The sequence below is a fragment of the Zea mays genome, chromosome 8, assembly GCF_902167145.1.
Source record: "Zea mays cultivar B73 chromosome 8, Zm-B73-REFERENCE-NAM-5.0, whole genome shotgun sequence".
Taxonomy (NCBI): domain Eukaryota; kingdom Viridiplantae; phylum Streptophyta; class Magnoliopsida; order Poales; family Poaceae; genus Zea; species Zea mays.
The window spans coordinates 179121274-179135924 of record NC_050103.1 but is presented as its reverse complement, the minus strand read 5'-3'; the positions used below and the strand labels follow the sequence as shown (position 1 = coordinate 179135924).

Here is a 14651-nt window from a genome sequence, read left to right as displayed (position 1 = left end):
ACTACATTGCAACCAACAGTACCGTGCAGACTTCTATACATGATAGCTGAATGCCCGTGCGTTGCAACGAGAATATATAATACCAGTATACTATGATAACTTATATACAAAATATGTGTTATACCGTTATGAGAAAATGTTTCATAATCAATTTGTGATTCTGGCCATACATAATTTTTGTTATGTATAATCTATCTGTTTCATCACTACATTGCAACCATCAGTATCATGCAGACTTCGATATATGTCACGATTTGCATGGTCTCATTATTGGAGAGCACGTTTCACACATACCGGAAGAAATTCCCTCGTACATCGTTAGTCATCGGACACGTACCACCATACGCTTTTGCTTAAACAAAAAGGTAAGTGTGTGTTTGCAAGACTAATGGTCAAACATCGTATAACCATAAAGTTAGAATACTATATTAATATATTAAATAAATTAATTCAATAGACATAGATTAACCCAATTAACATAGGATAAATAAATATCTAATTATAAAGGTATGAAACATGATATAATCAATGTTGTTACTGCGTAATAAATATTCATACGAGACTAACACAACTGGAACGGTTCAATTTGGAATTAAAATGGGGAAGTTATGAATTTCCAAAGTTTCTATGTATTTGATATAGGATTAATTAGGAAATCAATTGTATTGTTGTTTTCATGACAAAACAGAGGTATTATGTGATAAAAATAATATTATAGAATTATAGAAATTGGAATGAACTCATTTGGATTTAATATAAAATTTTCATAAATTAAATGGGTTTCTGCAATTATTTTTAAACTAAAAATCAATTTCTAAACTCCTTTTCCCTATTTTCTTTATTTCCTGGACTACGTCCCAAATTCCAGAAAGATCAGGGGCTAAGCTATAAATGTTTTTCTAGACTCAGTGAGCATACAGAGTGGACGACGGGTTAAACACAAAAGACGTCTTAGTTGAAGTTGTACACAATTCAACTAGGTATTCTGCTCAATAGATCCAAGGTTCGGTTTCTGAGTACGCGGAACGGGAGACGGCAGACTACTATTGCTTATTTAATGAGTAGTAGAGGATATCAAAAATATATTATTTCTATTATTCTGCTGGCATTCAAGTCAGAATGAAGGCAGATATGTAATTTTGTATGTCAGGAGAGAGAATCCATTTTAAAAATCAGGATTACCAAATAATCAGATATATTCCCGAATTGAGGGTATGCGACGCGACCAGACAAACAAACAAATAAAAAGCCCAGGGTGATAAGTAATGCAGCATTGCATTAATTAATGCAGGTGAGAATTGTCGAATAATGGAATTGATACACCGATTTTATCAGTACACTTGTTTCCTCGCATAATAACTTAGCATTTTGGGAGTTCCGGAAAGATGGAACTTGGCCTCCACTAAAGAAAATACAATGACATCATACGCTATACACGATGGTTCTCAGATGACTTGCCTCCGAAAGAAACAAGCTGTCTACTCTTTGCACAGCGGTCAGGAGCGAAGCAAAAGCAAAACATGCTGATACAAAACATTTGACGCCATTAGCGCCTGTACCCGCTACTAGCCAGATCACATACTCCTCGTCTGCTTATTGGCCGATTGCTTTCCACCTTCCTCTCGGTTCTTTCTTGAGCTCCTACTCTGGCCACTGTAAGGTGCTTCATCTTGAACGGGTTACCTACACATACAGAGATTAATAGAGAGCAGCAACAAAGATTGCTGCTTTTTTCCCAATATATACTCATCAGAACATGCTCTTCCCAACTAGGGATGCAGCCGAGCAAGCCTCATGACACTGTCCGGCCATAGCATATTGAAGCAATGTAAAGGTTCTTGGCCCATTTCTCCTGCAAAAGATCCAGATTATTTTGTCGACGTTAAATGGGTGATTTGAAACAGCGCGGTCAAGGATACAAATATATGATCATACCTTCACATGGTTGCTTGGAAAAGCAGATGTTCTAAGAGTTTCTTGTGTCTCATCCATTAACTTTCTTTTAGGTATACTCAATATGAAAGCAGCTTGATCGCCAGTAGCTGCTGTAGAAGTTATTCTATATCCGTTCTCCCATCGTCGGTGAATACCTTCACTAGGATAAAGAAAATCCAACTCCACTACCTGCATTGCATAACAGAAAAGGAAGCACAATCAAATTGATTTCAGACAGCAGATAGTTTCCAGTACTACACAGATCTATTATGTATCCTTCTGTTTAAAAAAGAAGTTTCAAATACCACACAGTTCTATATGCAGCTGCTCCTAGAAGTGCCATTGCAAAATATGCATTTAACTGTGCATTGACCAAAAACAACTTCCCCAATACCTGTTCAGAGTATCCAGAGTTCCTTGACATAACTACACCCCAGCGGCTTCCTGCAGTTGTCATTGATGTAACATGAAAACCTTCTTTCCATTTCTTGTTGATCCACTTGTAGGGGAATGATTCACTAACTTTGTAAGACTGCTGAGTGTAAGGAGTTCCTGCAAAAAGTAAAAAGGTTTAATGCACAGATAAATCGATGCAGACAAGGCAAAGTGAAAGGGTACAGAGACAGGCCAAACATCTATAGAATCGCAGAAAACTGTTACTATCAGCCCAAAATTTGTGTTAGTTGTGCTTGCATCTAACAGTATAGAAGTGGAGCATCTTCATCAAGTCCTTCTGGAAAAGACAGTTTGACTGTTTGAGGCCCTGATTTTAGAAGAGCGGTGACATATCAAACATTCATGTGATTTTGTTTTATTTCTGTGTAGACCCACGTTCAAGCATCAGATAAAGTTAGACTTGGGTCGGGCCAGAAACCCATTTTTTTTTCTGGCCCAGGCCTGACCGGCAGACATCAGGCCAGATTTTTGTGGCCTGTGCCCACCCGACAGATGCATCGGGTTGGGGTTTTTTCCCAGGTTGAGATGTTTTTGCTATATTGGGTAGGGTTTTCGATCAAAAAAATCAGCCCACACCCGACCCAGTGTCTAGACTGAAATTGTGGCCCGTGCCCACATAATACACTGGTCAGGTCAACCAGTCAATGATCAAGTCTACTTGTGTGTATTCTCAACGTTATCTTGTAACATATCTTGAAACTAGAAAGCAAACAAGAACACGAAAGCCACCAGGATCCAGTTATAACCAATTGCTCTGCATGCCATAGCATACATGCATGAGTCAGCATAGAGCATTTAACTATGTAGACACCACTCAATTTTTTTTCATATGAATGTAATAACTAATAAATATAAGAGGCCTCAAATACAGCCATCAATTAGGGCAGACCTTTTGACATGACCACCAAGGAACTCCCATTCATTGCACCAGCTATGGCACTGATGTAGTAGTTATTTTCCCACTGCTCCATAATCCAATCCTAAAGTGCAAGAAAAGACACTTGTAGCTTATAAATGTAGCCTTGCTTAGAAAAAGCACTATGCATGAGAATCGAGACCATACCTTATGAAGGAATATGGGTGACAGTTCATATACTTGGGATGTGAAACCAGTCCCTGCATCCATAATGAGAGCCCAAAGATTGGCTGAAGATGCTACTGAACTAATGAACAATCCATCTTCATTACCCTTCTCTATGTGTTGATGAAGCCTGGCATCTGCTACATTGTAATGGTATCTGAAAAGAAAGAAAGCATTTTAGAGCATGAAGCCATATAACTAATTTAGACGACATATTTAACTTAACTTATAATCTGCAGCTGTGGTACATTCTCAACTGTCTTTTTTTCCATGACATTTAAAATGCCAAAGCACTAAAAAAATTACATGGTTGCTGTTAATGAAAAATTGAAAAACTGCAGTTGTGAATACATCACAACTGTGTACATATAGCATCTGTCGCTCCTTGTCAAAGATCAGGGAAACATCTCTAAATTTTAAGACTAGAAGCTTCCCAAAAAGGTAACTCCTTCCACATTCAAACAAATTGTCATAGAGAAGCAAAAACAGATGTACTTGCGTGGACAAAATCATCTCATACAAGAGGCAAGGAGTAAGGACCACCACACAAACAGGGTCTAACTTGAAAATTGAGCACATCATGACAAGATCTATAATGCATACACCCAAAAAGACTATTATTTACTTAGTTACCTCTGCTTCATGGGCCTTCTAGCATTATAAACTGAAATCCACTGATTTGCTGGGCTTCCAAGTCGAACTTTCTTCTTCGGTTGCTCATCTTCTTCTGGATTTACATGTAATCTTCCACGTTTTTGTCCAGCCTACGTATGGAAGTAATCAAATGCAAAATTAAGCCAGATATCCAGTAATTACAGAAATGCATAAAAATAATTGTATAACAAAATAGGAAATGTCATTCCTTGTAGTGAAAAACAAACCTTCAATGCACCATCAATTCTAATAGGCCTCAAATGCTGGGGCTCAATCAATTCATCGAAAAGGGAAATAAGCTTTGAGTAATTTGGTTCTTCATCAAATTTCATGTTTGTCACAGTCTCCAGGAAAAGTTTGAATGGAGTTGGGCAAAAACAGCATAATAGATCTGGAGAGGTAGCCATTTTCTTCTTGCAAACAAGAAAACTCTTGTTCTCGCCCTGCAAATTAAAGCAATATTTAAACATTACTTCAATCTAGAGCCATTGGCAATTTTGCCACTATCATTTGTGGGCTTCGCCAGTATGCCATCGGACCCACAAATCATAGACACAGATGGTCCCACCAGTCATAGACACGGGATGGCATAATAACAGGCAGCCAAATTTGAGAGTGGCAAAATAGCAAATTTCTCCTTCAATCTATATGTGAATTCAGACATAAAAAAATAAGAAGAAATGGCTTCAAGCATGTAAATATGACATGAATAAGAAAGTCTGCATAGTCAATAACCAAAAGAATGATTCAAAAATCCCATCCAAAGAAAGATAGCACACCTGATAACCTTGCCACGGCAACCTTCCTCTAAGAAGAAATATCAATGTATATGCTAATGATTCCAGATCATCCCTTCTGCTACCAGTACGTCCTAAATGTGCATGGACACTAGCGTATCTTATTGTACCTCTGTCAAGGAAAGGGCAAAGTAAGGCCAGTGTATTGAAAGGAAATGAAAAACACACTATTTGGCAAAAAGAAACCTGAAAATATCTGGTTTCTGATCATATTCAACATGTTGTCCAGATGACCCTGATTCCTTCCATCTAGATGCTGACAGTGCAAAAGGTAGGAACGAAAAACATGTTAGCTCAAATTTTACATCAGCATTGGTATATAACAAGTTCAAAGCACATGTGAAACATAGCTCACAGAATATTAAGAAAGAGCAGTGTGACAAATTGGTTAGACCATCTTAACATTTGCAAGCAAAAAATCTATCATAAAAGCAGCACCATGACGTACCTAACCCAAGATCAATCAGAAAAAGTTTTTTCTCGTCAGGGGATCCAGGCTGGCCAAGTAGAAAATTCTCGGGTTTAACGTCTCCATGAACAAACCTGACAGAAAATTACCAATAAATAAATAATCGGGAGATACAGTATGGCAAATAAACTCAGTAAATATACTAGTTACCCTTTTGCATGAAGTTTCTCAAGTATAGAAATTGCCTCTACAGCAATGCAAGCAACCATATTAGGTGTCATCCTGAATCAAATATTGGTGATCAGTCAGCTGCTTAGAATAACATGAGTTAAACAAAGCAGACAGAACATGTCATCTTACAACTGCCCAAATGAATTCCAGACATCCCAAAGGCTGGGCCCTAGAATATCCATCACCTGGAATAGTTGTAATGCTTATTTCTTTAACTTCAGTAATATTAACTCAGATTCAATTCAACTATGCATATATTTATAAGAACTAACCAGAACATAATAATCTCCTTGTCGACCTTTGTAATGAACCCATGGTACACCATAACACCCGTTCAGAGCACTTGAAGCGGATGAACAACAAAAACATGACAGTTAGTAAAATGGCTAGTAAGATTTGTCCTTAATAGTAGTAAAAATATTAATAAGTAATAACATCATATACTGTTATCATATTTAACAGAATGCTGCCAAACAAACAAAATAACAAAGAAATGACAGAGTTCAGTAGTAATGAATGGAGCCATCAATGTACCTTAGCCATTCAATATTTTGGGTTTCAGGATAAAATATAAGTGAAGAGTTACTGAACCAAACACAAAACTACAACGATGATACACCATGTTTAGAGTACATTTTTTATAACCATGATCCCTAAAATTATTCTATAAGAGCATAATATACACTTTCGGCTTAATATAATGTAATTACCTATAAACTTGCCACTCATATGGAGGGCCATAATTGCAGCCCTTGCTGTTTCGGTGCTCAAATTTCAAAGCAACCTGTGGTCATGTATTAGTGTAACTTCCATAGAAGAGGGTATCTTTTTAAGTAACTTCCAGAGTGAACTATATATAAACCTCGTAAGCATCAGGTCCAGTGCGCTCTGTTCCCCCAGAAATCCTTCTGCCAACATATACTTGCCCAAAACCACCTTTCCCCAACTTGCGTTCAACCTTGTACTGTGGAGAATGGCCTACTTGAACCTGCAAAAGAAATTTATCATTTAAAGGTGACCAAATTTTCAAATCCAGTTATACATTTGCAGTTCTAGCTTTTGGCACCATTGGCTAGAGCTGTCAGTTACTCAGTTATTACCAGTTACCAAAATATATCACTAATAAAAAATATTTCATGAACCTGGAAAACATGGTAACTTTTTCCTTTTTAGCAATCCAAGCATTTGTTGGTAAGATTCTCATGTTTGAATTTATTTCTTCCAAGTAGATTGAAAAAGATCATGCTAAAATTTGTAGCATAGGTGGGCTATTTGTAGCACTAGCCACTTTTTACTATATGTAGTAGATTAATGAAGGACAAGCTTGGCGCAGTGGTGAGAAGTCTTCGCACTGAGCCAAAAGGTCCTAGGTTCGACGCAGGGGTAAGGCTACATCGGTTATTCCTTCCCCAGACCCCACTCGTGTAGGAGACGCCAGCACTGGGCCTGTCCTTATGTAGTAAACTAGCCAGTAGCCGTGCTTTCCTACGATTGTTATATACTCAAATATAACTATTGTTTATTTCTAAACACTAAGATACGTGTGGTCTGGTGGTTAACCCCAAATTTCTGAAGCAAGGAGCATGGGTTCGAGTGCTCGCTCTGCACTATATTTTGCGCAGTGTGGTGGGTGGGCCATGGTATCACCAGGTGCCCACATTAGGTTCTTAATAGATTAAGTATAGAAGTATAGATTTATCTCTGACAACTACATGTAGTCCTGTACTATCCAGTTTTAGAGTGCTCAAGAGTTGATGACAGATGTGAGCTCTCTATAGCTTTTATAGCAAGTACTTGCTATATCTTGTAATAAAAGATTCAATACTTTGAACGTAAAATACTGTAGCCTGGCCTATTTACAGATGCATCCAAACAGTATTTTATCATGTTCATTTCTGATAAGGCCCACTTCTCATATACATACAACTCTGACTCACCTAGTCAACAACAACAACAACAAAATCTGGACTTAACACTTTGATCTAAAATAAGGGCACGCCTGATTTCTTTGCCCACCCTACGGCCCTGCCTGGCCTTACCTAGTAAGGGGACAAGAAGGTACTGATAGTTCCCTTGCTTGGTTTGAATTTGAGCAAGCTGTGCAAGGATTCCGTAGCTTTTGATGAGACATGAGAGACAAAAAATGTCTCTCGTCCAGTAGCGAGGTTTGCCTTGACCAACCTTGCAAGCCAAGGCCAGTGGGCAAGGTTGGGCAATAAAACCAGACATGACACTTTCAGTTGATTAAATCAAGTCTCAAGGTAGACACAAGTGATGTAATAATTTATACATCTGAAATTGTGCAAGATATGATGCTAAGTTCAGAGGAACAAAGCAACTGCATCTACAGACACTCGCCTATAACATTGGAAGTGGACTGACACAAACGAAACATAATCCGGAATGGTGCACCTACCCTAACACAGGAGACTAACACTCTGACAGTATGTAGTTACACTAAGCAACACGTTAACTGGTCTAATGTTAAAGGAATAGAACTGTTTTCCTCAGGAAAATGGTAGCAAGCCATATTGTATCCACAACTTTCTGTTTTCTTACCAACTCCAAACTCCTTTAGGTCACTACATATCTGATCCACAGGCTATCCCATAATAAATTATGAAATCACTACACCTACAGCTAAAGAATTGTGCATATTAATGAACATTTCATTCATTCAGTCTCATTAGGAATCAATAAGATATTTATTGCAGATATATAACCATTAAAACAATGATAGAGTAAGGAAGAAGGCACTGAATTGTTTGTCACTTGATTCTTGATGGTGTAAGATAGTTAATACATGTGAAGTTCCAAAGATACATAATGAGTAGCTGCATGTAAAATGGGCACATATATGAACTACGCTTATTAAAAAAATGAATGATACCATATTCCATGTGGTGTGTGGCAACAGGTTTGAAACCCGCGGGTATAGGATTTACAAACCCGTACCCGCGAGGTTAATATTAAACCCGCACTCGCACCCATTACCCGCAACGAGTACAACATGCTACCCATACCCTCTACCCATGGGTGCCACAAACCCGCGGGCACATAATTACACATATTCCATCTATATATATGCATGTATTTATATACACATATAAATGTACATATATATGCACGCATATAGATATATATCCAGTGTGGGTACGCAGGTTCGCGGGCACGGGTACAACTTTTTGAAACCTGCAAGAAAAAACCCGTCGGTTGAGAATTAAACCCGCACTCATGCCCACACGTGCAAACTCACACCTGAACCCGCATCCCATAGGGTTTTGCCCGCGGGCATGCAGGTAAATGTGCCTGTTGCCATCCCACAATGACACCTTGCCACAATCTATATTTTCTCATTATTATCCCATTTTCTCAGATAGCTTCACTGACAAAACTAGCCTCAATGGCAACAAATGACACTGCTATGAAAATCATGCAAGTGAAGATACAGAACCAAATAGGGCAAGCAAAAGTGCATAAGAAGAGCATACCTTCTCTGGGACTGGAGATGTAGTCCCTTCATCTTCACCTCCAGCAATCTTCTCAGCACTCCCACCATCCATCTTCAATACCTTATTAGCAATGTCTTCAATGGGCTGCGCCCCACCTGCAGCGCGGGCACCAACACCAGCTCCTGGAAGAACCTCAAGAGGCTGGTCAGGATCCAAGTTAATCACTGGAACACCTCTTCCTCTTCCTCCCCTTCCCCGTCCTGCTCCTCTCCCTCCACCCCTCCCACCCCTTCCTCTACCACGTCTTCCTGCCACCGTAGGTGCCGCCACAACCAAGTTGTCAGTAGGGTCTTGAACCACAAGATCCTCAACCTTCTTTGCCCTCAACCGAGACTGCCGGACTCCACTACGCAACTCTGGCATCCTTTCTCCCCATGCACTTCCTAACGCATTCAAATCTGTCAATCGAAAACCACGACAGCATCGTTAAGTAGTCAATACACCGGTACTGCATTCTACTAACAGCTCAACAAACATAAAATATCACTGGAAACATGAGAGAACACATCTGGATAAATAAGTACTGATCGAGCAAGCACAAACAAGCCTTCATTTATTTACGATCGACATCTAGGACTAATGCAAAACTACTGAGCCTTGTCCCATTTGCGGTAAAAAATCTACGCAAGCCATGACATGAGATTTCCCAACAGTCAGCTCCCCACAATCCCTCTCCTCCACAAATCCTATCCCGATCTCATCCGCACGTATTCCTCTGTCAAAAGACCGATCAAAACACGCGAGATTAAAGCACGCCAATACCTCACCCACCTCATCACCCCCCCCCCCCCCCCCCTCCCAGAAAATCTCTACGGGTAAAGAAACCAAGGGGACAGAGGCCGCCCCCCAAATTTCCGCCACGACACGGGGAGATCGGCGGGCGCCGGAGCGATCCCCGCGCGATCAGAGACCACGGCCGCTAAGATCGGTCCGCACCGCGCCGATCGTCCGCGCCCGCCTCGGCCTCGTCCGCCGCCGACACGCTAACCAATTGACGCGGTGCCCGGCGATCGATCCGGGAGGAGGGACGGACGTAGGGGTAAGGTCCGGCGCTTACCTCGGGGAAGGAGACCGTGCGGCGGCGGCGGCGGCGGCGAGGTGGGGATGGGTCGAGGGTGGGGGGAGGTTGGTGTTTGGTCTCTGGCGCAGACACACACCCACACACACCGCTGCGCTGTGGCCTGTGGTTGGGTTGCCTGGAAGGGAGAGGAGGGGGCTGGCTTTTTGAAGGCTTCGCGTAATCGCGTTGTTAATTTCCCCTTCCTCCGTTTGGAAGGCAGCGAATGCGCATGCATGCTAGCTCGGTTGGATCCAAGGGCCAGCATTCGCCGGGGTCTCCTCGAGGCGCCATGGATAACGTGCATCGCTCGGTGGGGCCTGCCGCTCAGGCCTGTCAGCAGTACCAGTAGTAGATTTTTTTTAGCTCCAAGGGTCGTGCTATCACCGGTCGCCGTGGCCAGTGAAGTGCGTGCGTTTTGCAACTTCTGCCCATATTTTCTTTATTTATTTACTAGCAAAAGTGCGATGATATGCATACGGTTTATTTATGTTTAAGTATAGAGTATGAAACATTAAAATATAAAAAGATATGTGTTCTGTTGATTAAGTGTATATAAATGTGGATTTAAAGTCAATAATTATACTTTGAATCATCATTTATATATAATTTTAGTTTTTTACTGTTTAAATAAGAGGGGCGCGACGATATTGAAAACTATAAAATCTAAAATCCTAGAAACTGATGTTTTATATGGTACAAATATATAATAGGATTTTGCGTTGCGCTCAAATGCGTGTTGGGGCGAAGCATGCTCTAATTTTTAGCTAGGATTGCTTGCATATTTTAGAGTGTACAATCTTAATCGATATACTACTTTTGTTCTTAATACTGCACTTTTGAAGAGCAAGTTTGACACTCTGACTTGTGTTAGTCAAGGTAGTTAGTCTCTTGTAGGGATAAAATGGTCAATCGGAGTATGAGATACCTATCGCGAGCTTGTCTTGTTTTGTTTTCTAGGCACATCACATATGCTGATCGTTTTCAGACTGAACCCTTCCATCATGCATGCATGTGGAATTTCTGTGCAGCACAGCAGTCGTGGGGTGATTTGTCCAAGGACGCGTAACTAAGCGCACGATCGCATTTGTTTGACTACGTCTATTTAGCCTGTTGAGGAAATATAATAACTTTTCTCTCGAATATTTATCATTCGCTAGTTTATTTTTTACTAAAATACAATAAATAAATAAATAAATAACGAAGAGTGCATATTATATGAGATACAAATAGCACAACACTATGATCATGATTTTTATTTTGTGTAAATATGTCTTTAATTTATTATATTATATTATAAACGTTTAAAATATATTAATATTTTATGGCATTTATTTAGGACCATGTACAAGGGAGTGCAACTGGTTCGGCTGAAGGGGGGGGGCATTTTTTAGGCCTCCAAACTTCCATGCAAGAAGGTCAATTAGTGATTACCGATTAGATCTTTAGGATACAGCTGGAACCTAAAATACTTGATGCATCATCTTCGTTCGCCCTCGCTTGCTGGCAACACGCTCTTGCCATCGTGTGTCGATCTCGCTCACTCTGTCATAGTCATTGCACACATGTGGAAAGGTATGTTCACAAAAAAAAATATCAAAGATATGTCTTGTTGGGGCCTTCGGCTTCCGAAGGTCCTCAAAAATATGATTTAAACAATGTTTCTGGAGTATAATGTGTGAACAGGTATCTTCGGACTCGAATCGGTACCACAGTGGGAGAAGCCCAAAGAATACGAAGGTTGATACAGCGCCGAAGCTGTGAGCAGGAAAGCTTCGGCGTGATAACAGAAAAGGAAACCGACTTAAAGATAAAAAGACCATTTAGACCTCGGTGGATTACTATAAAATTACTACCAAATGTAAAGGGCATGGATGTAATTTTACATGGGCTGTGTCCCGTGCCTATAAATAGGTGAACAGTGCTCCCGTACTGTTCACGCTGACTTGACATTTTGCTTTTGCGTCACGCTTGTACTTTTACCTTCTTTCAAGCCGAAGGTACATTTGTAATTTGATATCATTTCTATTTTTCCATAATAATAATATAGAAATGAGTTGATGATTGTACACAATTGCTTACGTTAACCTTTATATTTCATATGATTCCTACTTCATTATTATATGTTGTGTTGATGAAGGTATGTCCTTCACAACCTTCGTCCGAAAGTCATTATATCCCAAGGGAAATAATGCTTTGAAGGACGAAGGACTTTAACGTTTAACATTTTTTGTGTTGCCTTGTTCTTAACTCATAGCATTTGAGAACAAGTACCCAACATTGGCGCCCACCTCCGGTGAACTCACTTCCACTCTTTGAGTTTTGAACACCTTCGGCAACCATAAACCTTCGCTATGGCGCCGAAGAAAGCTTCAGCAACTGGGACTGCAGTTCTGCAACCGCTGGACCCCAACCAGGAGACTCTCTCTCTTCGGGAGGCCCGAAGCCAGAAGAGGAAGGCTGTCAGCCCGACACCGCAAGAGGATGAGCTAGACCAAGAAATCAGAGACATGGAGATGCTTCATCAACAGGTGCAGAGGAAGAAGGAAAAGATGGCCAGGCTAGCAGAACTGCAAAGGCAGATAGACGAAGCCTCTGAAGAAGTTCGTCATCTTACTCAGGATGAGCAGAACCGAAGGCCTCAGCACAAAGACCTTCATCAGGAGGGTTTCTTCAACGAAGATGACTGGTATGAGAATTTCCACCATGGAAATTTTGCTTTTGATGATGCTTCTCCTCTGTCCGCTGAGCTGCAAGCTACACCTTGGCCTCCGTCCTACAAGCTGCCCCAGCTTCCTATATTCGACGGCCATTCAGACCCGAAGCAGTTTTTGATGAGCTACGAAGCAACAGTATCTTCGTATGGTGGCAATACTGCAGTCATGGCAAAATCTTTTGTTATGGCTATCAGGAGTGTTGCTCAAACCTGATATTCCTCCCTTCGACCAGGAACGATCACTTCATGGCAAAAGCTGAAGGACATGTTGTTAACCAGCTTCCAAGGGTTTCAGACGAAGCCGGTCACTGCTCAAGCTCTATTCCAGTGCACCCAGGATCACGAAGAATACCTTCAGGCGTACGTCCGGAGGTTCTTACGTTTGAGGGCACAGGCGCCAACAGTGCCCAACGAAATTGTAATTGAGGCCATGATCAAGGGACTTCGGCCAGGACCTTCAGCTCAGTACTTTGCTAGGAAGCCTCCTCAAACTTTGGAGAAGCTGCTCCAGAAGATGGACGAGTATATTCGGGCCGACAATGATTTTCGTCAAAGAAAGGAGGAGGCTTTCAGGTTTTCCGAAATGACCAGGGGCTTCGGAGGAAGATTTTATCCGAGGCACGTCAGGTCAATTCACAACTCTACTCAAAATGATGATAAGGGGAGTCAGCAGCAAAGGCCACAGGGCTCCTCACAGGCTTCGGGGCAACAGCAAAGCTCCTTCCGGCCGCCAGCTCCAAGAGGCAGAGGTGCCAGGGGCTTCGGCGGAAGATTTGGAGATCAACCAAGGAGAATATTTTGCTTGTTCTGTGGTGAAAACAAGGGCCATACCACCAGGATGTGCCATGTTACCATCCAGAAGCAAAAGGAGATAGCCGAAGCTGCAGCACAACAGGGTCAGCCGAAGCAGATCATGCACACTGCTTCGTATCATTCGCCTTATATCCCAGAATATGTAGGCAACCACCCTGCAGTTTCTGTTGCTTCGGCGAGTCAACCTCAAGCTTCCTGGCAACAGCCTCCGCCTCCACCACCGCTGCAACAAGGCCAGCAGCCAGAAGGGGGCCAATATGCTCAACACCAAAGGGACTTCAGAGAACAGTCCGAAGCTCGCACAGTCAATAGCACTGTGCCAGAGTCGAAGCACATTTATTGACAAATATCCTACCTTGATAGTAGTATTTTCCATTCAGTTTTATTTTCTGTGTAATAAAGGACACTTTTTGAATCCCATGTAATAGTTTCGTTGTTTGCCACAAGGAAAATATATCTTCTCCACAGGCTTAAGTTGTTGAAGCTTAAAGATTTGCGATAGCAAGGAGGACCTTCGAATTATCAAGAATTTATTTTAAAAGGCACGGTATGAATTCTTCGAAGCAACAAAAAGTCGTTCTAAGGAACGCAGAGTAAGTTTGCTGAAGTTACAAAAAGCCGTTCCAAAGGGAGCGCAGTGTAAGTTTTCTGCTCAAAAGTCGTTCCAAAGGGAATGCAGAGCTTACAGCGAAAAATAAACGCTGATACCGCCTAAGTAAAAGGCGAAGCGCGAAAAGTCAACGCGAATACCGCCGAAAGTAAAAGGCGAAGAAGCTCCTAAGGGAGGCTTATAGCGAAAAGTCAATGCTGATTCCGCTGAAGTAAAAGGCGAAGAAGCTCCTAAGGGAGGCTTACAGCGAAAAGTCAACACTGATTTAAAAAGATTATGTGTTTTATTGCGCGGATGTCCGTGTATCTTCGAAATAAATACCATTTTACATAGCATAACATCATCACATCATTTTGCATAGCATAAGCATCATGCATCAT

The 14651-nt window shown here is 41.2% G+C and overlaps 1 protein-coding gene across 1 annotated transcript; it reads right to left on the bottom strand.

The window, feature by feature from the left end:
- Positions 1 to 1257: 1257 nt before the first annotated feature.
- Positions 1258 to 10224, bottom strand: LOC100502202 (uncharacterized). The gene is made up of 17 exons (NM_001357699.1): positions 10133 to 10224; positions 9055 to 9473; positions 6426 to 6551; positions 6274 to 6347; positions 5836 to 5905; positions 5693 to 5748; positions 5543 to 5614; positions 5372 to 5466; positions 5110 to 5179; positions 4906 to 5035; positions 4354 to 4569; positions 4106 to 4236; positions 3455 to 3629; positions 3281 to 3371; positions 2330 to 2487; positions 1936 to 2124; positions 1258 to 1852 (listed from the first exon to the last, which is right to left on the bottom strand). The coding sequence occupies exons 2-17, from the start codon at positions 9436 to 9438 to the stop codon at positions 1793 to 1795; spliced, it is 2097 nt and encodes a 698-aa protein (NP_001344628.1). The 5' UTR covers positions 9439 to 9473; positions 10133 to 10224; the 3' UTR covers positions 1258 to 1792.
- Between the last annotated feature and the right edge of the window lie 4427 nt (positions 10225 to 14651).